At 42.3% G+C, this 24455-nt stretch overlaps 1 protein-coding gene across 2 annotated transcripts; it reads right to left on the bottom strand.

The window, feature by feature from the left end:
- Positions 1-2521: 2521 nt before the first annotated feature.
- On the bottom strand, positions 2522-21731 carry SH3BP5L (SH3 binding domain protein 5 like). Of its 2 annotated transcripts, none has more exons than XM_026717890.2 (7): positions 21664-21731; positions 17065-17725; positions 15734-15796; positions 13425-13553; positions 10872-11033; positions 9998-10171; positions 2522-4294 (listed from the first exon to the last, which is right to left on the bottom strand). In XM_026717890.2, the coding sequence occupies exons 2-7, from the start codon at positions 17278-17280 to the stop codon at positions 3893-3895; spliced, it is 1146 nt and encodes a 381-aa protein (XP_026573675.1). In that variant the 5' UTR covers positions 17281-17725; positions 21664-21731; the 3' UTR covers positions 2522-3892. The 2 variants fall into 2 exon arrangements, with proteins under 2 accessions (XP_026573675.1, XP_026573676.1); XM_026717891.2 differs by having other exon boundaries at positions 21530-21664.
- Between the last annotated feature and the right edge of the window lie 2724 nt (positions 21732-24455).

The raw sequence follows: 24455 nt of genomic DNA, 5'->3' as shown, positions 1-24455 counted from the left end.
CGGGCCATGTGGGCGGCACAGCCTTGTGTTCCTGCGTAGCCTGGATTAATTGCTTTGGGGGGAGTGCTTGGAGGGGACATTTCTGTGCAGACCAACAACATTTTCTCGTGGACCACCAGTAGTCCCCGGCCCACTGGTTGGTGAACAGGACTAGATGACCTACAAGGTCCCTTCCAACTTTGTTATTCTGTAGGGAGATTCTGTACTAACCAATTTTGCAAAAGATCTGATGTTTTGCAAAAACAATTTGACTGCCCAGCAGTAATACTTGCAATTAGACTGACTCTTGACTGTATAATTTGAGCTTGGTGCATTAACTACATCTAACTGAGTTTAAATGATGATTGATATTAGAAAAAAAGTTTCAAAGTTCCTAAATCTATTTTTTTTTCATTCAGCTTTAAATTCTTACTGGCATTAAGCTAAAATGGGCTGCAAGTTATTTGGAATACTGAGTAGGAACACTGTTTTAACAAATCAATTACATTAGGGCAAAGAATATTTCATGAGAATTGTAGTATATGACCCCTGAATGAGATTAATTCGACAAAAGATTCTTTTCTGGGTATACTGGATCTCCTCAAGGATATATAATTAAGGTTGGAGTTCATCTTCTGTGTGTTGGAAGTGCAATTATATTGGTTTCTGGATTTTAAGCCTGCTCTAGGCCAACATAATTTTGGTTTTCAATGGTATATAAGGTGCTCAAAAAGGAAAACACGCTTTTTGAACATGTTGCAATATTATTTTGAAGTACAAAGAATGCTGGATCTATAGCTATTGCTAGGAACATGGTTATATTTTAGTGGACCCAACTTAAAATTCTGGACAGAAGGCTACTTTTTACCCAAGAATTGGCTTTCTATGGATGCCATGGGAAACTGATCAATAGTTTCATAGAGCCAACCTTCTTGTTTCAGACTTGATGGAATTATACAGGATGTACCAGAATTCATGCCCCATAGACAATCTATCTGTGTGTGTGTGTGTGTGTGTGTGTGTGTGTGTTCCAGCATAACTCTGAAATGCTTCCAGCAATTTCAACCAAACTTGGTACACAGATGAGGTACTCTTTGGAAACAAATACTGTGGGGGTGAGACACCCCTAACACCCCTCGGGGAGGGATGTGCCTTAAAATCGCTTCTACTATACAACACAGTGGAGTTGCCATTGTAATAGTTCCACAGTACTCTAGTACTCCACAAGGGGGCTCCCTCTCAGCCCTCCAAGGAAACATCAGGCAATTGGCCAAGCACAATAAAAAAAATGAAACACCAGTGTAAACAACAAACTCCCAAGGAGAGGAATAGGAGACTTGTGACACTGGGCAACAGACAGTACAACAGCGTGAGTCGCGACTACAGGATTTTCCTGTTTAATACATGATTGGGATAAATAAATACCTGGGCAACGCCGGGTTATCGGCTAGTTTATTATATAAATTACAGTAAATGTTCAAATTGGACCTTTAAACATTCCAAAGCACGGTAACATTTTCTCTAAAAAAATATATATATTAATAAAATCTATTGTGATTGGGGGACTGATTTTTGGTACATTCTATATTTGTTTGAAGATTATTATTATTTTTTGTTCTTTCCTTTTTTGCTTTTGCCCTCTGTGTTCAAGTTACATTCCAGTTTATTTTGGTTTTGGTGCTATTTAAACACCTGGTAGTTTCTCTGTTTTTTTCCTGTTATAGGACTAGACATATTAAAAAGATACATTCAGAATACACATTTTGCATACAGCAGAGGGAAAAGATCTGTACTTCGTGCTCTCACTGGCATGACATATAGTTGTCTGAACTACAAAATCTTTCACGTTCTGCCCAGTAGTGGGTTTCCAAATTTTCCTATGTGCTTTACGCACCCGCGGCACAAATACATAGCTTTGACAACCTAGTGAGCTGCCTGAAGTGTAAATCAGCTGAGCTTCGACGCGCGCAGCACAAATACAGAACTCTTTGAAGGCTTAATAGCTGCCTGAAGTGTTTTTAAAACTCAGCTGAGGCGCGGCAATCGTGAGAATCAGCTGAGCTTCACATGCGCGGCACAGATACGGAGCTCTGTCAACCTGGTGAGCTGCCTGGAGTGTTTTTAAGCTCAACTAAGGCGTGGCAATCCGCTCTGCTGTGCGAATCAGCTGAGCTAAAAAACAAGGAAATATAGAAGAGGTAACGACGGGGCAGGTGGGCAGGGCCAGCCAGAGGTGGCATTTGCTGGTTTTCTGAACCAGACAAAATTTTCACCACTGGTAGGTTAGAACTGGTCTGAACCGGCTGAATATCTCTGGTTCTGCCAAGGATGGGGAATCACCTCATCACTGTAGTTTGTTCATGAAGCAAAAATATTTGGGAAGGAGTGATGGAACATCTGCAATTCTCTATTTTCTTACATTAAGAATGTCTCTCTTCTCCTTCTTCCCATGCTTTTTTCAGTAACACTGCTGGGGAGGGATGGACCTGGACACACACATTGTACGTGGCTGCACTTAGCAAAACAGAAAGAAAGAAGCCACTTCATAGGGCATAAATTTTACTTTAAATAAAATACACAGCATAAGCCGGTCATACAAACCTCCACACACCCGCGCGCACGCGCACAACACACACAAACATGTACAGAGTTGCTGTATGGCTGCCTCAAACCGGCAAGTTCTCATCACAGCCAAAGTCCAGCAGATTTGTTCGGAGTGGCAGAAACTGTTCCTCACCTGCCCGCCCCCACTCACCTGCCGAAAGGCGTGGAAAGATGGGGACTGCTGGAAAACGGAAAAGGAAAAAAAAAAAGTCCAGCCCCCTCTTTTGCCTCCTGCTAGTGCAAACGATTGGAAGATTAGAAGAACACGTGGCAGGAAGGGCTGTGCTGAGGGGTACCGGGTAGGCGGGGCCTCTCGGGTGGAAGGAGCCTCCTGCCCCACATCTCTTTTCTCCTGGGAGTGCTGGACGGTACCACCGCGGTACCAGTTTCTCCACTGGATTTTGCAATGAGGCAAGACAGCGTGTCTCTGCTTAGGAGGAGCTAGAAAGAGGTGGATGGCTGCCATTTTGCGTGTGTCTGTGTGTGTGTGTGCGTGTGTGTGTGTGCGTGCGTGCCCTCTGTTGCAAAGGAGAGACAAATGGCATGCCTTGTCAGTTATGGGTGGTAGTGAGAAGCCCTGTGGAGCACCAGAATTCTTCTTTAAACAAGCCATATTGTCATCTTTAGCCTTGTGGGAAAGCAGCGTGGGAAGTTCTCTCTCAAATGCAGTGAGAGGTGCAGGGGAGCATCACTACACTAATCGCTCTACAGCCCACCTGTGTTCCTCTCCCCCCCACAAAATGAAGATTAAAAGGAGCAAAGCTGCTTCCCTCCCTCCCTCCCGCCCACCCGCCCCTCCCACTCTCTCTCTCTCTCTCTCTGCTTTTAGACCAGCCTTCCAGCAGCTGAGAATATCTACATTACCAGGGATCCAACAAGCCAGCATAAAAATGCAAAGATGCAGAATTACTTCCGGCATGCAATGCTCCCAGGGAAGAGAGGCATGCTTTGGGCAGATGGCAGCCTGATAAAGACTAGGTGTGGTGGTGGGATTCAAAATGTTAAAATCTCCAAAAAAAAAAACAACCCCGACAACAACAAAACCCTGGGACTTGGATGAACCCCTGAGTTGGGGAGATTAAAAGGGCATAAAATCTGGGATTGCACCTTTATATAGAGAAAGAAGGGGAGAGGGGGAATCAACACTGCAGACGTATGATGGCCAAAACCACTATGGAAATCCATGCCTCCGCTTGCAACTTCTCCTGGTGCCTAGGAACCAGCAAACCCCTCCCCTGCTCGCTCACCCCCCCGCCCCCCAATTCTTCTGAGGGCCTGGACTTATAGGGGCAGCGAGAGAAAGGGCATATCAGAGGCTGATGCTGCGGTGGTGCTTAAAGGAGTGGGGCTGAGCCATCCGCCGCTGCTCCCTTTCCTCCAGCTCATCGCTGTTGAGACTGGCAGCATCAGACAGGCCCAGGAGATGCTCGACCGAGTCAAACTTCTGCAGGTCAGAGGCGATGGTCTGGAAGCTGAGGACTGAGAGTGTGTCGGCCGAGGCAACGGGCTCAGGAGGTAGCACCATCCCGCCATACAGCAGCGCCGGGCTGGATTCAGCACCAACTGGGGAAGCACGCCGTCCCACCAAGCGCTGGAGCCGCCGCGCGTGGATCTGCTCGCTGATCTGCTCCAGGTTGCGCAGGGCTACGGAATAGCGCATCTTGGCCTGGGCAACCTGCTGCTCCAGGGATGTCACCCTGGCCTTGTGCTCCTAAAATGCAAGGAATACCAGGCAAGAAAATCTACCGTGAGGGTTAATATTGCATCCGTCGATACATTGCTGTATTACACTGAGGACAAGATCCCTGCCTTAGGAACAGTACCGCTGAGGAAGATCAGAGACAGATGTAGGCATCTGTAGAAGAACACTCTTCAGCCGCCTTCAGTACAGAGTACTGTAAGTAAGTACAGTGGGACCTCAGGTAGTGAATGCTCCTCTTTGCGACCAAATTGGGTGAACAAAAAATCCACCCAATTAGGCTTCCGGTTTGACCTTCTTCAGCAACAGAAACCTCGTCTCTACGAGGCTTCGATCCGTGCTTGCCGCTGGAGCGCCCCGAGCCGGCTGGTTTCGGGGCTAAGCCACCCATAGAGGTGGTGAAGAGTGGGGAGACTGCCTGCAGGGTTGAGGAGAGCCGCATCTCTCCTCCCCAGCTGGCCATTACTCCCTTTCTCAAAGGTGGTTCTAGCGGTGGTCAGAAATGGCCACCACAAAGAAGAACTCGACTGGAAAAGAATGTGCAGGAGGAAGATAAGAGGAGAAAGTTTTGGTTGACCGGGTCAAACAGCAAAAGCAACAAATAAGGTACCCTGGAATTGAAACTATTAAAAAACAATAACATTGTTCCCTAAGAAGATTTTTAAGCTGCGAAGGAGAGAGAAAAGGGAAAAGATTTGGGTTTTTTTTCTCCTTTTCCTATACTGACAGCTAAGAGACTTAAGTAAGAAATTGGAAAAAAATCCACTTTGACATCAATAGGCATTTAATGCTGAAAATAAAAAGTCAAAGGAATAATAAAGATTTCTGGATAATTAAAAGCTTTTGAAAACAGGAAAGGAGAGAAAAAGAATAAAAGGGTAGGATCTGGAAGGGAGGAGACTGCCTGGAATTAAAAAAGAACTTATAGCAAAATCTCAACAAGACTTCCAAAAGATACATTCTAACTGAAATATCGCAACAAAAACCCCAGGAAGAGAAAGTCGAAAAAGAAATAAAAGATATAACTCGGGACTATCTGGATTACTTGATGATTTCTGGATTCTTGGTTATTGTTTTGAATGACTAAAATCAATTGGGTGGTTGTTTAAAACTGTTTAAAATGGCTCCACTTTTAGAAGAACTGAAAATGGAACTTAAAAAGTACAAAGAAGATGCACAAGAAGGGAGAGGTTCTTTTGGCTTCGTATTTCAGTTTTTAGAAATGGAGATTTGGAATTATGAGAAACAACAAGAAATGCCTGCAGAACAAGAAGATTGCAACAAAGAAGAAGCCATCTTTAACAAACAAGTAATCTTAGATGGGGGAAAAAAGAAAAGGAGGGAAAGAGAATGGAAAGTTTAAGATTGGGAAAAACAACTCCCCCCCAAAAATAGAGTGAAAAATAAGTGTAAAATCAGAAAGCAACAGAAGAGGGAAATGCAGAAGAGAGAATAAGAAGTAGAGAGACAAGGGGGTAAAAAGGGGAAAGAGAAGATGAGAGGGAAGAAAGAAAGGAAAAGAAGTCATAAAGGACAGAAACAAAATATAGAGAAACAGGGCCTATTTAGAGATAATGGGTGAAAATTTAATGGAAAAAGGGATTCTGCGAAGGTACATAAGATAGTATGGTTATATAAGAAACAGAAATAATTTTAGAAAATATGAAACAATGTATGATTAAAATGTCTGATAAAATAGCTATCGTAATTCAGTGGAATGCTTGTCAATAAATAAACGTAATAAAAGATATATTTAATGATTTATAAAACATATGTGAAGAGAAATAAGGGAAAAATTAATTATGGAGATTATATGTGTTTTTAAGGAAGTATAATATTTAATTGAAAAGAAGTGTTAAAGATGTTAAGATTTTAATGATTATTAATGATAGAACTGAACTGGAATGGAATGAGGGTTTATAATTACATATATTTACAATCTTTTTTTTTTTTAAGAATATAGTGTGTATTATAAGAATGTACCAAGCAGAATTTGATTGGAAGTTATGTATTATGTATTATATTGAAGGTCATAACCTTAAGGTATATATCGAAGTTTAAATAAGAGTTGAATGGATGTAATTAAAAGATATAAAGGTATCATACTCCAATTAGTAACTACAGGAGAAAACTTCTTTAATGAGAAAAGATAATATGAAATTGAAACAGAACAGACAAAAGTATAAATATAATGATTTGAATTGAGATGAGATAATCAAATTAAAATCGAGAAAATCAAAAGAGGGGAAAAACTATATAGAAAATGGAAAATAGTATAAGATATGGAATAGAATACAAAAAGGAGCATGAAATTGAGTTTTGTGTCTGTATAAAGAAGTTCAACCCAGGACCATGCTATTTTCAAAAAAGATGTTTTACTTGTATTTTGTATGTGTGAAAACCCAAATAAAACTTTATTAAAAAAAAAAAATCCACCCAATTTTTGAATCGGGTCACGATTCAAAAATCGGGTGGCGAACAACATTGGCAAGGAAAGATTCCCTTTCTGTGCCAATTTCCCTTAGGCGCCATTTTTATTTACTACGCGCATGCTCAGTCAGTCGTGCTTCCAGACATGACCAAATCGGGACGCAACCGGAGTCCAGGAATGGATTACGGTCACGACCCAAGGCTTCACTGTAGTTAAAACGTTATGGTTTAAGTTTCCATTAGATAGAAAAGACGGATGGGGGAGGCAAAATCCAAATTAAAAAGAGGATGGGAATGTGCAGCCTTCAGCCCAAAGGTTGTGCATTTAGACCACGGGTTATCAAACTCGCGACGTCGTGTTGTTGTCACGTGATGTATCACGACTTCTCCCTTCGCTAAATCGGGTGCAGGCATGGCCAATGAGTAACACATTTAGCCCGCGGACCGCGAGTTTCACACCCCTGATTTAGACTGTGAATGAAATCCACTATTCCAAAGTCAATTCCGTATTTCCACCTAGAATTCCAAATTCTCTCCTATCCCATCTGAATTCTAAGCTAGTACAGGTAGTCCTCGATTTACAAGAGTTTGCTTAGTGACCAAAGTTACAACGGCACTGAAAAAAGGAACTTATGACCGTTTTCATACTTATGACCGTTGCAGCATCCCCACGGTCACGTGATTTACATTCGGATGCTTGACAACTGTCTCACACTTATGACGGCTGCAGTGTCCTGAGGTCATGTGATCAGCTTTTGCAACTTTCTAAAAATCAATGAGGAAATCAGATTCACTTAACTGAATACTAATTGATTACTAATTGATTTACTTAACAAATGTGGCAAGAAAACTCATAAAATGGGGCAAAACAAATTTCTCACTTAGCAATATAAATTTTGGGGCTCAACTGTGGTTGTAGATTGAGGACTATTTGTATGCCAGGTGGGCCTGTGCCAATGTGACAACAGAGCAACAGCAAACCACTTCCATACTACAGGTGGTCCTCGACTTGTGACAATACTACAGGTGGTCCTCGACTTGAGCCCAAAATTTATGTTGCTAAGTGAAGCATTTGTTAAATGAGTTTTGCCCCATTTTGCCATCTTTCTTGCCACAGTTGGTAAGTGAATCATTGCAGTTGTTAAGTTAACTTAATATTAAGTGAACTTGGTTGTTAAGTGAAACTGGCTTCCCCGTTATCTTCGCTTGTCAGAAGGTCTCAAAACCTGATTACATGACCCCAGGACACTGCAAACGGTCACAAATATGAACCCGTTGCCATGCATCCGAATTTTGATCACATGACCAAGGAGATGCTGCAAATGTTGTAAGTTTGAAACACCATCATAAGTCACTTTTGTCAGTGCAGTTGTAACTTCGAAGGGTGTCTAAATGGGTACGTTGCAAATCCGGCCCTCTGACGCTCCGCTTCGGCCTGCAATGGGCTGGGGGAGACCTCTGGATGCCCGAATGGGGCTTCCGAGGGGCGGAGCCTCCCCTCAGAATCGCCATTTCGGTTGGCAATGTGTAGGACGAATGTTGCAGAGCTTCTGTGGTTGTTTGTAAGGGCAAACAACTGCCGTGGTGCTGCAAGATTCATTGTTTCGGGCCTTGTTCGCAAAGGCTAGGGGGCGCTTTTCGCATATCTTTGAACATTTGTAAAGGGAATACTCATAATCCAGGCACTATCTGTACAGGAATGTCTCCCAGTGAGCACCAGGGAACTTGACTCAGAAGGAGGGTTTATTTTATCTACCAAGATAACCCAAATGTTTAACTTGAACTGGAAGAATCGCAATGTCAGGATTCCAGCAATTGCTTCAATTAAATCATGATTCTCCACCAAATTCTCCAGCCAAGATTCTCCAATTGAGCACATTCACAGGCTGGGTGTCATCATTCACATTTGCCAATTAAATATATTCACGGGCAAAAACTCTGGTATTTTAGTTACAATCTTTTAAAAATAAGGATTGGAATGTACTTTTGCTTTCCCCCCCCTTTTTTATGGCAACTACTAAAACAGGCATAGGAATTGTCATGCCCCTGTTGGAGTCTGATTCCGAGGGAGAGATGGAATAGCTGACAGGGAGTGGGAGTGTGGCTCCGTTGGTTGTCGAGGAAACTGGGGAAGGGCACAGGTCAGATGGGCATTCAGGGGAAGACCCAGGCCCATCCCCTCTTCATCCTAGGGCATGCAGGGAGGAGTGGATAAGGGAAAAATGTGAGTGGTGTGTTCTACAGGGGAGGAAGAGGCCCTGATCCCCTTCATGGGCTGCAGCTGGGAGGACTGGTTAAAAGGACAAACTGTGCATGGCAAAGTTTGTCACACAAACTGGAAACAAAGCGTGCGTTCTTGTTGGAGCTTATCTGTGTTTTGGCTTCCTTCCAACTGTGGTTGTTGCGTATCTGGTAGAAGTCTGCAATTAATCATCCTTGCCTGCCGTAGTAGTTAAAGTGTGTTGGGTTGGGTTTTTTATTTCGAATTAACTTTACTTTGGGTGCGGACTGCATTTACTCCCTCTGTAAACTGCTTTCTTTAAGAGTTTGATATCCAGCAGAGGATAATTGGACATTGGGGCCAAGTTAGAGGCATTAAAGGGACTTTCTTCTATTTTTGTGACTTGGTTATTTTTGTGTCATGCCCCGGGTCATCACAGAATGTTTAATGAGTTGACACACGATAGACAACATTCTTGAGCCTCCAATCTGTGCCTAGCGTTTCATAATTTCGTGTTCTAGAAGTGGAATACGTATCTTCATCAGGAAAAGGTGAAGCTATCTCTCTAGCTTAGTCTCAGGACAGAAGGGAAACAATTACAGGTAGTTCTTGAGTTATGACCACAACTGAGCCCAAAATTTCCATTCAGTGAGACATTTGTTAAGTGAATTTTGCCCTGTTTTATCATCTTTCTTGCCAAAGTTGTTAAGCGAATGACCGCAGTTTATACATGTGTGTTAAGTCAATCTGGCTTTCCCTTTGCTTGTCAGAAGGGGATCACATGACCACAGCAACGGTCATAAATATGAACCAGGTGCCAAGCGTCTGAATTCTGATCACATGGCTATGGATGTGCCGCAAAATTTGTAACTGTGAAAAACTGTCATAAGTCACTTTTTTTCAGTGTCACTGTAACTTGGAACGGTCACTAAATGAACTGTTGTAAGTCAAGGACTACCTGTATAGGCCTGGCTTTGCAAAGATCAACATCTGTTTCTGCTCCCCCCGCCTTATCTTTTTGGCATAGGCAAGGGACTTAGCGCAGGGTCAAAGTTTGGCCTCACCTCCAAGATTTGGTTGAACTGAGCCTTCAGCTCGAAGTAGGGCTTGCTCTTCAGAATGACTCTCTTGAGGGATTTTTGCAGGGACTGCACCTTTGCCTCGGCCTGCTGGCAGAGCTGGGTGACCCGCTGGTGCTCCCGCTCGCTGCGCAGGCGCTCTTCCTCGGCCTCGTTCACCTGAAGGGCAGAGGAATCACGAGTTACTGAACTGATACCTCAACCAGCCTTGCTATTCTCTTCTCTTCACCTTCATGGTGACTGCTGTTTTCCGACACTATAGAAGCTACATCTATAGGGTGCTCTAGAATAGGGGTCTCTAAGCTTGGCCACTTTAAGACTTGTGGACTTCAACTCCCAGAATTCTGGGAATTGAAGTCCACAAGTTTTAAAATGGCCGAGGTTGGAGACCCCTGCTAAAACTGGCTGAGGAATTCTGGGAACTGAAGTCCACAAGTTTTAAGTGGCCAAGGTTGGAGACCCCTGCTAAAACTGGCTGAGGAATTCTGGGAGTTGAAGTCCACAAGTCTTAAAGTGGCCAAGCTGGAGACCCCTGCTAAAACTGGCTGAGGAATTCTGGGAGTTGAAGTCCACAAGTCTTAAGTGGCCAAGGTTGGAGACCCCTGCTAAAACTGGCTGAGGAATTCTGGGAATTGAAGTCCACAAGTTTTAAAATGGCCAAGGTTGGAGACCCCTGCTAAAACTAGCTGAGGAATTCTGGGAGTTGAAGTCCACAAGTCTTAAAGTGGTCGAGGTTGGAGACCCCTGCTCCAGGGCAACATTTCCCTCTCTGAAACCTTCTCCTGATCATCCAGGACTCTTTTGGAGCCCGTCAGGTTGGTAAAGTCAGTCCAATTCCACCCCAGAAGAAGAACTTCACCTTGGAGGTGGCATGGTTCAGCATCTCCTGCCAGGTGGGATCCAGCCTGTTCTTGTCTGCCATGACTCCCTGCTCAGCCACGAAAACCATTTCCCGGGCTGCGTTGTGCATGCTAACAGCTCGTTCGTACCGCAGGGCAGCCTTCTGAGTCTCTTGCTGGGCCTGCCGGAAAGCAGGTAAAATGGAATCAGTGATAATGGTTAAACCACCGCTATTAAACCGGCAAGCACCCTTTGGTCTTCCCTCTTGAGGGAAACCCCATCATACATTTTTCTCGTTTCTGTCAGATTTGATCTAGAGCTTAAATCTTGAGAAGGCATATGAGATCTCAAATGAACAAGATTCATGAGGCATCTGGGTCACTTTGGGCTGCACACCAAAAACAGCATTGCACGCCAAAACAACTAGACACAAGGGCAGCTGTTTCCCCCCAATGCCATTACACTGCAAAACAACTAATTCCCACAACACTGTTTTATGCTCTGGGAATGACAAACCACCTAGCAGGGCTGTATTACTATTATCCTTCTCATCTTTCCTATTATCTGTTTCCTTAGCTTCTTATGACTATAACTTTGTTGTTTGAATCTTGATTTATGTTCATTGACTGTATTTAGTATCCTATGATTTATGTTGATTGCTTATTTAGCTTATGACTACCTTATGACTTACGCTGTATCTTAAGATTTATGATTATTTATGATGATTGTATTTTATGATTACTTTTGTGATTTATCATTTGTTGCTTGTATGTAGCCTGAAAGCTTATGCACCAGAGACAAATTCATTCAATCACATTAGGAAAGGAAAGGAAGGAAAAGGAAAGGAGAAGAAAAGAAAGAAAAGAAAAGGAAAGGAGAAGAAAAGAAAGAAAGGAAAAGGAAAGAAAGGAAAAGGAAAGGAAAGGAAAGGAAGGAAAAGGGAAGGAAAAGGAATTCCATTCTATACCATTTCAGACTGTAGGAAGGGGATGGCATATTAGTTGGCTATGCTTTCTGAAGAAGAGCATTCCTACATACTTAAAACCAAAGGATTGGGGAAAGAGGCCGGATTAAAAACTAGCCTCCCAAAATGTATGGGTTCAGTATGTTTGCCAAGAGCATGCCTATTATCTCACAACTTTTTAAAAGCTGAATTGCTGAGTTTGAGACAGCACTTTCTGATATCGTGGTAGCAAATACCGGAATTCAGAGTCATCTTATATTTTAACTATGCTTTTCTAGAGTTTTCATCGGAATCAAATCTCGTATGAAAGCACAAGAGTGTAAGGCTGCGGTTGGCCAGCTCAAAGCTCAGAGCCTGTCAAAAGAGTTCTCAGCTCAATCAGTTGACTGGACCGATATCTAATCAGTGATCCTGTTTTTCCTTAGACTCGTATCAGCCTTTGATCTTACATACACGAAGAGAACAAATGGATTGGAAGGAGATTTTTAACAGTTTGGGAAAAGCAATGGCTCCCTCAACCAAACACATCTGAAAGTCATGCTTTCATGACTTTCTACATCATGCTGATCCTCCTTTTCCAACACTTTATGAATCCTCTCTTAAAAAATTAAACAAGCAGTTTATCTTTTGCAAGCTACAGTTCAGATCCCTAGAGAATTAATATATACATTGTAAAACAAAAAGAGCACTCTTTTCCCCGCTTCTGGAAGATAATGGTGTGAAAGTACAAGTAATCTGTAGATGGCTATGGGACCTTGAGTCATTTAATGTTCAAGAAACGAGAGGTTCCTAATTCAGGACAGTTGCTTCTGAATTCAGATAATGATTTATGGGTTCTCATAAAATGAGTAGAAGACTTCCTGAAGCAGAGCTCAAATTGCAAAGCCTTGTCAAGGGCCCCGTTTCCTGAGCCACTACTAACATCTGTAGAAAAATTTACTTGGCATGATTTATTTCTGCATTTATTTGTATCCTGCCTTTAGTATACTCTTTGGTTTTAACGTATTTTTTAATGTTTTATAATATACGCTGCCCTGAGTCACTCATTGAGGCGGCAACAAATAATAAAATAAATAAAATGAAATATCTTTTAGGGTTGAAACTGCAGAGGATAAATGATATATTCAAGAAAGACCATAGTCACTATTACTGTTCTTCCTGTTAGCTAAGTTGTCTTTAGTCTAACACACAGAAGACAGGTCAACAAGTTGCAAATATATTTAGTAGTTTAAAAATTTTGGGAGGGCTTCTTTCACAAAGGATGGGAATTAATGTTGTGATATAGACGTCTCCAAACTTGGCAACTTTAAGACTTGTAGACGTCAACTCCCAGAATTCTGGGAGTTGGAAGTCCACAAGTCTTAAAGTTACCAAGTTTGGGGACCCCTGTTGTAATATATTAATCAGTATTCAAATGAAGGGAACAATATGTGTATAATGTGAGGGGGGGGTTATGCACCTTTTTAAATGCTTTGATTGTTTTGTATTTTGTGTTTTTTTTTCTCTTTTGTCTCCTTGGATTTTTGTTATGTTTTGCATTTTAACTTTGTTTTGAATACAATTAAAAAGATTGGGCAAAAAAAAATTGAAAAGCCACAGCCTGCATACCTCCCTGGCCAAGCGCCTGGCTTCATAATAAGGGCGCGCTTTCTCGATGCAGTTCCCCAGCTGGGAGCCCTGGGCATTCAACTTCCTAGCAGATTCAGACAAGATCCGCCGGTACGTGGTACGGGCCTCCTGTTAAAACCAAAGGCACAAACTGCGTCAGCAACATCTTTAATAAACATCCCCCGCCCGTAACAATTCTTGCCATATTTATTGCTCTTATTCAGACATTGCCTTTCTAGCCTGCCTTTGTCCTTGATGAGAGTCTTTCCCTGCGACGGATTCCAATGCTGTGTAAATTAGATGTACAAGGGCAGCTCAGGCAGTGGGTCCATTCTACATGGCCGCCATCTGGACCAGCGACGGAGGCCCTGATGGTGCCAATCTATCCCAAATGTTAGATGCACATTAGCAGCAGGTCCGGTGATCGCACACGTGTGCATGGACACCTCAGGTACGCATGTGCAGCTTTCCCAACACCAGCTGAGGCCTGCAGCACCAATCAGCTGAGAGGATAAAGAAGAGAAAAGCGCAGAGGCGGATGGGAGGGCCAATCCTGCGCTTTTCTCCTTTCTCCTCTCAGCTGATTGGAGGCTTTTTTCCCTCCTCTGGCTGATGTGGGAGGCCTTTTTTCTTTTTTTACTACCGGTTTGGCCAAACCAGTCCGAACCAGTAGCATACTACCACTGAGCAGTAGGGAAGTCTTAAAAGGTGATAGGACAAAGAGCAACTTCAAAGCACTGGCTTCGAACAAAAATCCTATCCATCACGTGTCTTAACAAGAAATAAACCTCACGTTACTGGAAATTCTCGGGGAGACATACAGACCTTCTGTATGTCATGCAAAGCAGGCTGACAGAGTTTGCAAGAGAAGCCACAGAATTGGCTCCACAGTTTAAATCAGGGGTGGGATCCTACTGGCATAACAACCGGTTCGCTTCGCATGCGTGCACACTACTTACAAATGACCTGGTCCGGCAAGCATTCACCTGCTCCAGCTGACGAGCGGCACTCAGCTGACAAGCGGCACTCAGCTGACGAGCGGCACTCAGCTGTGCCGCGCAAAGCAGCTGAGGAGGAAAACGCAGAGTCTAAAGGACAGCCTAGAGCCCAGGTGGGCCAAACAGACAACCAAACAGATGACCAAACGGACGACTGGTTCGGTGTCAGCTGCTCTTCGGAGCTACCGGTTCTATAGAACCAGCCTAGAACAGGTAGAATCCCACCCCTGGTTTAAACTGGGCCAAAGTACTAATTGATTTTACTTACTTGGGATGGTGAGGTGGGAAACCTTTAAATTTTTTGACTTGGAGGAACTAATTAAATGACTTTTTTTAAAAAAACAAAAGTCCTCCCAAACTCAGTGCCTCCTATATAATGTCACAGTTGCTGGGAATTTTGGGAATAGTAATCCTAGCAGTACAGATGAATTCTGAGGGGAGCCGTTTCTATTTAGAAAAGAAATAAAACCTTCTGATGTTGAAACTACAGGGGATAAATGATACATTTTAGGATTTGCATTTTGAGTAATATTGATGCAACTATTTTAGCATTTTTTTAAAAACAAACAAACCCCTCCCTCCCAAAAATCCCCCTCCTCCCCCATGCTGTCCAAAATCTGCAACCTGACACTGAATTTCAGCAAGGTGGTCCTGGTGAGGACCGATGTAAGCTCTGAACCACAACCTGGGTCAGTCCTGGGACAAGAGGCGGGTAATCAACGCTGGGAAGACTTAGGAGATGCAATTCAACCTCCCGAGTGTCCAGGGGACGTTGATAAACTGGCAACTTTAGAAGGGGTAGACATTTTCCATCCCCCCTCACCCGCCATTACTCCCATCTCCACTCTTAAACTTCATATTAAGTGGCAGATCCTCCAAGAGACAACTTGGCTTGCAACAAGATACACAATCCAATTGTGGCGCCTGGGTTTTACCATAACCAGGTGAGACTTCCTTTCTCAACCTCACTGGTCTTCTGGTGAGAGAGGATTGTCTTAATTGGCTGATCTCCTGGCCTGAAGCCTACTACGATGTCTCTTCTCTGACACGGAGTACAAGAGCTCTAAACTGCAATCTTTCTGGCTGGAAGATCCTCCCTTCGTCCCTCGCTTCCATCCCATAACTTCAATCGGTCACTAAGTGAGCGGGCCATGAGTTCAAGGGATATCTGTATGCCTGGTTTCAACCCATTTTCACTTCCTTGCCCGAGTGAGGGAGCTTTCCTCTCCCTACAATATGAAGGAAAACCTTGGGCCCACGTCCCCCTCCCCTCCCTTGGTGTTTCAAGGAATGTTGATTCTGTTGCCGTACATCCAGCTGCAATTCCACTCGGTTGATCTCTTCATTGGCTTGATTGAGATGCTCCAGCTCTTCCTGTGGGCAGAAAATCGGAGATCGAGGCTTAAGAGAAGGCACCGAACTAAGCACAATGTCAAGTTTCCAAGTGATGAAATCCATTTAAAAAGAAAAGAACAAAGTCCATCTTCCAAGACAATTTCTTTTATTTAGGAAAGCATCAAATTGGCAAAGTCCATGGTAATTCTGGATCTGATACAACCCGGAATTACCTCACAATACTGGAAGTTATAAACAACCCCCAAAAGTCACATTCTCCAATAGAAGTAATTCAACGTTGCTTGATGTCATAAATCTCCACCTCAAGGGGCGTAAGCATGGACAGTTCGTTTTCCCACGGGAAGAAGAACCACCTAGCCTAAACAACTCTATCTCCACTCCTCCCCTCTTAGGAATGTGGCAAGCCCTAACCCTTCCCCCCATAACTGTCAAAGAGAAAGTAAGAAAAAGAATATATACTAAGCCTAACTAAAATGGCTACACATAGGTGAATTTCGGGCTTGACACACAACATACAACTCCCCTCTGATCTGGCATGGCCACCAGCTGGGAATTCTAGGACTTGTAATCCCAGCACATCCAGAGGGATGGAATTCACCTTTCAGTGTGGCCTATTTCCTACTTGACTTCTGAACAGGAAGGGACACTCATGCATAGGCATGTATTCATTCAAACATTCAGAACATGCGGGGGGGGAATCCTTTTATTGAATGCAGAATAAACAATGGAAAATTAAGAGCCATGGTGGCGCATTGGTTAGAATGTACTATTGCAGGTTAACTCTGCCCACTGCCAGGAGTTCAATCCTGACCGGACCTAGGTTGACTCAACATTCTATCTTTCCGAGCTTGGGAAAATGAGGGTCCAGATTATTGGGTGCAATATGTATGGAATGTAAGGAGTACTGATGATGGGACAGTACAATTCTTTTCCCCCTTTTGGGGGGAAGAAAAAAAGGAGAGCTCCCAGAGACAAACTGTTCTCATTTTCTTCCTAAATGCCTGCAAAATAATCCAAAATCAGACTGTACTCCTTCAGGAGGCAGGAAGGCTGAGTTTCAGCTCCCCTCTGACACAGATGGAGCCAGTTTTTGAAGGCCACTGGATTTGGGTTACAAACAGCCCCACAATCGCTAAATGGCAGCAAAGACTTTTCTGTATCCCTTTGCTGCCACCTAGTGGCTCTCTAGATTTTTGCAACCAGACCTTGGGACCCAAACTTCCTAAGTTTCAGGGTGTAGGCAGGGAGGCAGGGCCACCAGAGAAGGAATTTCAGCAACCCCTCACCTGAATGCGAGGGTCAAGCTCTTCCTCCTCCTCCTCCTCTTCTTCTTCCTCATTTTCTTTCTTCTTGGCATCGCCACTACCATCACACATGGCCTCCAGCCCGGGTACCCGCTGCTCCTCGCTGCCTTCGGAGGGGGCCTGCAGTTGCCCTGGAGGTGTCTGCCGCCCATCCCCCGTGTTCATGCCCAGCACCAAGCGCTGGTCAGAGTCCTCCATGCCTGCTTTCCTGTGCCTCTCTGCGGCCTCTGCTCTCCCTCGGTGGGCGGGCTGCCTGAGTCACAAAAACCCAGGCAGCATCTGCAGGCCAGGCCCGCCCACAGGGAATTGGCATGGGGTTTCTGAGTTCATACAGATGCCTTCGGCAGGCGCCGCAAAAGAGGCGAAGAGGCAAAAGTTACAGCATCGATCTGGGAAGCAATAGGCTGCCTCTGGTGATGTCAGCTGAGTTGGAATCCTTTAGAAAAGTAAAGTGCTGCAATGCAAGATCTTTCCCCACAGAGAGAGAGGGGCACAGGCGGGGATCTTCTTCCCAAAGATGCTCTCTTCCAGAGGGGGTGGAGAAAGTCCCCTGTCAGGCGTATCCTCCACCCCCCCTCCTCTTCTAATGCATTCCCTTAAGGTCCTCCCTTGATGGTGAGCTCCAGCAACACAACCTAATGAACTGAAACAGCCAAGCGGGAGACAAGAGAAAAACAGAAAATACGTTTTAAATAAGCTACTGTGCCTATTTAAGTAAGGGGAAACAGACAACTACAGTTCAGTTTCGGGAGCTACAAAATAAAGTTGTGTTCGTCACCCACGAAGGCAGCTCAAGTCTCCTCTTGCTCTCTACCATGCCTTTAAGTTTCAGAAAGGCCAGCTGTGATGTCTCTTGCAGGAAGCTGGGGCGGCTTGGAGACCAACAGCTCCACTGTGGGATAAACATTTATGCACAGCAGCATTTCCGTTAGATAAATGCAGCTTTTACAGGGGTGATCACTGCACGCTCACACTGATTTTGCAGCTGTTCAACCTTGGCATTCCACTTCTGTCTAACTATAATGCTCCCAATTCCCTCCTCCACGCAAAGCCACGTGTACAAATCTATGCATACATACACGCACACATACACCCATCATGCTATTTCCTATTGGGGGGGGGGTCAGAAACATTATGCACAATGCAGAACTAATCAAGACAAATAAATTAGGGCATGAGAGAAGAACAAGGAACATGGCTAAATTTATTTTATATCAACACCACGGTATTTTCACTATGCCTCTCTGTCCTTCCAAACCACCTTAATTCCACCCCATCCATTTACCATTTCATAGATTCCCCCCCCCCCTTTTTTTATTTCCAGATAGTTCAGAGTTGTAATGGTGCTGAATGATACTTAGAACAAAGTTTTGGCCATCACAGAACCCCTGTAGTCACATGATTGCGATCTGGGTGCTTGACAACTGCCTCACACTTACGATGGTTCTAATGCCCGGCAGTCACATGATCCCCATTTGCTACCTTTCCCACTGGCTTCCCACAAGCAGTCAATGGGGAAGCCAGCAGAAAAGGTTGTAAATTGCTGTGAATAAATCACCCTCCCCAGGTCTTCCTGCGCTCACATTACCACCTGCCCTAGACATCCCAAAGCCCTCCTCCAATTCATACTTAGCCCGTGCCAGTAACCCCGCAGCCTTCTCCCTCCTACGTGTTGCCTGGGATTCCCACTCTTTCCTGCTTAATGGCCTGATCTGCAAGGCTTGGGGTTACAAATGGGACTGCAGGAATTGTCATTGCTAAGTGATGTGGTCACATGACATCATGCTTTACAACCGCATCACTTAGCAATGGCAATCCCATTGTAAACTGAGGACCACCTGAATTGAATTAATTTACACCAAAGCCCAAAAGACGCCTTTTGAGGTTTACACTTCTTGTCTCTTTTTCTTACATTTCTTGTCTCTTTTTTAGGATCTCAAAAACTCCACTCTAAATATTGTTCACTGCCACCACTTGTCCACTTCCAATCAAAATTCCACCAATCATCTTCTAAGCCTCCTATACATTTGCATTCACTCTTATTTTTTTTCTTTTATGTAGGGGAATATTATTATTTTTTCAATGATCAGGCACTGAAGTAATCTTCACATACCCCATGTTGCAGCCAATCCATTTGCAAAATCATGTTTGAATACCTCTGCAGCCATATCATTTTTATAGCTTTTATGACTGATAGACAGCTAAAAATTTGGGCACTAATAGCTATACCATTTGTTTCAATTCAGCCCTTCCACATAACACAATTGTCCCATATAAATCTCCAAAATACTCCTTCCAGCAAACCCTCATTTCACTTTCATCATATATCTCTTTTATCATTTTAATTCCAATCTAGTTGAAACTCCTTGTTTAATTGGCAGCCACTGCCAATTTTTTAAATTTCTAACTTCACTCTGAATTTATCTGCCTTTTAAAATCTTAGCTATTTTTTGTTTTTGAAAACATTCTTTGTAGTTATCTTCTCTCTCTACCAGTTACACAGTGCTTCCTTCTTCTGCATTTTTGCAGCAGTCAATCTCTTACAAGCATTATTTCTCATCTATAACCTCTTTTACTTCATCATTCCATTAAATGCCCTTTGCCATTAGCATAACTCCAGATACTTCTACATAAGAATTACATAATTCTTTCCACTCTGTTCCAAGAGGTTTCCTATTTCCTTACATCAACTTTCCATTTATTCTGCAGGGCAATTATTATATCTTCTAATGCTTTTTTCATACATATTTTATATTTTCTCTTCCTGTAGTCATTCTGGTTATAATATTTTCTTTCTTTCTTTTCCTTCTCTGTCTACTTTTTTCACACATATTAAAAATTATCTGTCCCTTATTCAAAATTTCTCTCTTGTATCCTTCACCGATTCTCTCAGCTTTCCAACATAATCAAAATCAATCGTGCTTTAAGTTTATCTATTCATTGCCATGTGTAGATCTCAACACTTTTGCTTAAATCATGTATTTGATATTTTTCCAAACAGATATTCACCAATTCCAATTCTCACTTATCCTCAAGTGTCTAAATGACTCAAATAATTTTTCTCATTCTCACTCATCCATTACTGTCACCTATTAAATAATTCCTTCCATCACATTCCTTCCAAATGTTGTATAATTTTTCCTACATTTTGAAAAACTGTTTCTTTATTATCATTTATTGGAACAGAACATCCAACTATCATTAATCTAAGAATTCTCTACATTCAGAGACTCGATATCTTGACTGCTAGTGACTTCATGGTTGGGTCCATGCACTTTTCTTAGCAACAATTGACATTTGCCTTCTTCAGGGATGTTTCTTAAACTTTCCATCTAGCTTAACTATTCCCTGGAGGTCTCCCATTCACGTAACTAACCAAATTTGATCCTGCTTAGTTTCTTAACCCAGACAAGATAATCCACAAAGATGACACCAATTCATATTGTTGGACTTTAGCCAATTCATTCATAACAATATACTTTCCCTCCCTACATTATTCACCAATTTCATTTACACTGAATAACATTCTTCCTCTTAATTTCATTAACACACACATTTTTCTTTCCTTCATTTCCTACTCTTTGCCATTTACTTCACTTAGATTTCTGCTCACAATGTTCCTCCCTATCCTATGGTCTTCACAAGCGAGCCCAGAAAGACTGAATTTAGATCCCCATCTCAACTTTGGACAGGTGAGGCTTTCATTTTAAACATTAGAGTACCACAGAGAAGGAGCAGAGTTGGTTGCCACCCTCAGCTGTATCCCATGCTACGTGCTGTATTACTTACTAATGCTTAAAATAGTACTATCACAAGCATGACCAAAGTTGGTTTTATCACAAGCATGCCCATGCTTTTCTATGCAAGCCAGGACCTCTAATTAATTAACGTTCATGTTCATCCCTTTATTATTGTTATAAATAACTCGAGGCAGTGAACATACCTAATACTCCTTCCTCCTCTTTATTTTTCCCACAACTATAAACGTGTAAAGTGGTTGGGCTGAAACAAGAGTGAATGGCCCAAAGTCACCCAGGTAGTCACTGCCTCGAAAGCCAACATACTTCCACCCCCCCATAGTCCACCAATTTAGAAATACATGGATGGACTGGCACACCACCAGAGTATGCATGCGAGTCTTTCTGCTTGTCAATCTAAAATTAAAAAAAGTTAAATAAAAATCTAATGAAGCGGTTTTTTTAATATATAAAAAGCCTGCCCACGACTCCCTATCATGCCAGCTAAGGAATTAAGGAAATTTGGAGAGGACCGAAGTGGGAACAGCTGGCTTGTGCCACCCCAAATTCGCCTGGGTTTAAAGGGACGAAGCGCCGCCCTTTTCATTTGCGCCCTTGTCTATGCGGACCCCCAACGGGGGTCGCCCAAGTTTACCCCGTGAGCTTTTCAATGTAAGCAAAGATCCGAGGATCGCATCGAAAACTCTCACTTTTTCCCGGTCTGCGCTCTTTTTGCGTCGATTCCGGCGGCATTCCCAACGCTGCCCGGCTTTCCCACCCGAAGTGGCCCCAACCAAACGCGCGCGCGGGGCGGAGGGGGGGAGGGGCAAGATGTTTTATTTACCTTCAAGCTTCAATTGCACCCGCTCCAACCACCGGCCTAACCGGAAACGGAAGTGCCGCGTCCCAGAGAAGCCACCTTTCCATTTCCCGAATCTTTTAACGTACAGCATGGCGGCTACCTACGGTCTGATTTTGGACGGCAGATGCATGGATTTTACAACCTTGGGCAACCCCACTCTCCAAACATCCAGGGGAAAATGCAGGGACCTTTGGGTTAGAATATATGTGCTCCTCTTCCCTTCACAGCAATTTGGTAGTTTGGGTTTCTTCTTCGACTTTTCAATCCCACCCCCACCTCCCCAAAAAAGAATTGATGGTTTTGCAAAGGGAAACGCCATGTTGCGTTACGGAAAAGTCGAGCGCGGTGCATAGACAAACGCTCAACGATCACAGACGCTTTGCCCGCTGGCCTTGGCGTCTTTGAATGAAGCTGCAGAGGGTTTTTTTCTTTTTCTTCTTACTGAGAGGCTATATTCCATATAAGTCATAGGTTAGAATGTCACTTGAACGTCTAAAACAAGGGTTTCCAAACTTGTCAAGTTTAAGACTTGTGGACTTCAACTCCCAGAATTCCTCAGCTACATGACTGGAGGACGAATTCTGGGAGTTGAAGTCCACAAATCTTAAAGCTGTCAATTTTGAAGACCCCGGTCTAAAACAATATGTCCCAAAGATGCTTTTTCCAAAAGGCAACTGGACTTTTTTCTTTGAGAACGTTCTGTTCTCATCCAAGAAGCTTCTTCAGTTCCCAACTGAAGAAGGTTCTTGGATGAGAAGTGGAACATTTTCAAAGGAAAAACCCAAGGAAGTCCAGCTGCCTTTTGGACAAAGCCCCTTTGGGACAACCGTGACCTGGATGATTGAGAATTTCCATTAGACGTCTAAAACAATATTTTTAAAGCTTGGCTTCTATAACATGTGGATTTCAATTGCTGGGGAATTCTGAGACTTGAAATCCACCCATCTTAAGTTGCAAAGTTTGGGAAACACTCTCCTAAAAGATTCAGCATTCATGATTGGCCATGGAATGTGCAAATAAATGAACATGATAACAGGAGTTAAAATGCAAAGCAATTTCTTTACAATAGTGCCTGAATTTAAAACAAAGAGAACCACAAAAAAAGCCCATTTGTACTGCTTCCTATTTTGTTAGGAAACACACATCTTTGGGGTTTGCAAATAGTACAACATCTGTAAGGCAAAGTTTAATACTGAATAAGGATTGCTCTCATTCTTGACTAGTGTATTTTAGGGCAAAGGACTGAGCAAGTGGTTTGACAGGTTTTAAATGTTTTTGTAAGAAGGCAGCAGCAAATCACTTTTATCACCTAGGCAATCTGCATGATTTGAATTCAACTAGAATGTTTTAAAATTATCTTCATGCAATCCTTGATCTAAAAATGTATTGTTTGCAAAGGACAAATAATATGAAAACAATGCATTATAAATATGTAAGGTCTAAAGAGTTAATTATTCAATCTTATAATCAACAGAGTGGCAGATACTGGACAGCTGTCATAAACTCTAATTTCTTTTGATAACAGCACTATCAGAAGCATCTTTTTGCGCAAAACAGTAAGAGCCTTCTCACTCATTTGTTTAAGCTGTTTATATTATTCTCTCCTACATTAAGTTCTAGGTGGTTTCAGTTTTTGCTCATGTATTTTTCATTTAAAAATGAAAAATCAATTCAGCAATTTTATCTAAGTTGATTTTTAAAATCACTTAGACTGACTGTATTATGTATTCAATTTTGGAAAATCTATTATCAAAAATTATGTCATTGGAAAAGTTTTAAAAACTGTGTTTAGTTTTGTAAATTGTAATGAGTTCAGGGAAGTGACAACTATTACTGTTTCTTTAACCCAATGTTCAGGGCAACCAAAAATTTCTTTTGTATGTAACATCTAATCAGATAAAGTATACTTACATATTTTCCAATTGTCTTAATTGGAAACCTTAATTTGGTTTCATCACCAATTTTTTACCTCCTTTCCAATTTTATATAACTAATTATGAAGATAAATTCTATAGAATCGGAAAACTTATGCAGTATTTTGTGTTACTTTTATTAATATGGAATGGAATAATTGCATGCTGTTTTTGTATCTGCAGTTTACATAGTAGAATGTGCAATATAATAAACAAAGATTTCTTTGTTAGACAGATTTGATTTAGTTTTGATTTATCCCAAAGTAAATATGGGCTGGCAAATACTGAACAGTATTCCTCTGATTGTTTAAGTTTTAAAATTTGCTAAACAGGTTTTCCAGTAGCTAATGTTGGCTAAATAATTTAACCTGCACAACTTTGCACCTGTTTGGGGAGTAAGCTTCATATAAATTAGAAGGATTTATTTTTAAATAAACATGCAGTAGATTATTTTGATCTATATGTTTAAAAATAGATCTTCATGCAGTTTTCTTATAAGTATATGCAAACTCATGTATATATCAGCAGGTGTATCTTTGCTGTGATGATGACTAAAGCCTTCAACCTTTGGATAATTACATCAATTTTTTTGTTATATCTACTCATCTACAATCTACATCAGTATTTCTCAACCTTGGCAACTTTAAGATGTGTGGCTTCAACTTCCAGAATTAAATAAAGTTCTCAAGGTTAGGAAATACTGATCTAGATATACCTGATTTCAGTATGTTTCCCTTAATGAGTGTGTTTTAAAAAAAGAGTATAGTAATAGATGCAATGTGGAAAGGACAGATTATTTTTCTACTCTCTGATGAACTGAATTAAGATGTACATTTGAGAGGAGAAACAGCGTAGCCATTT

Source organism: Pseudonaja textilis, chromosome 2, assembly GCF_049901715.1.
Source record: "Pseudonaja textilis isolate UNSWEBS1 chromosome 2, rPseTex1.2, whole genome shotgun sequence".
NCBI lineage: Eukaryota > Metazoa > Chordata > Lepidosauria > Squamata > Elapidae > Pseudonaja > Pseudonaja textilis.
This window is presented reverse-complemented; position numbering and strand designations above follow the sequence as displayed.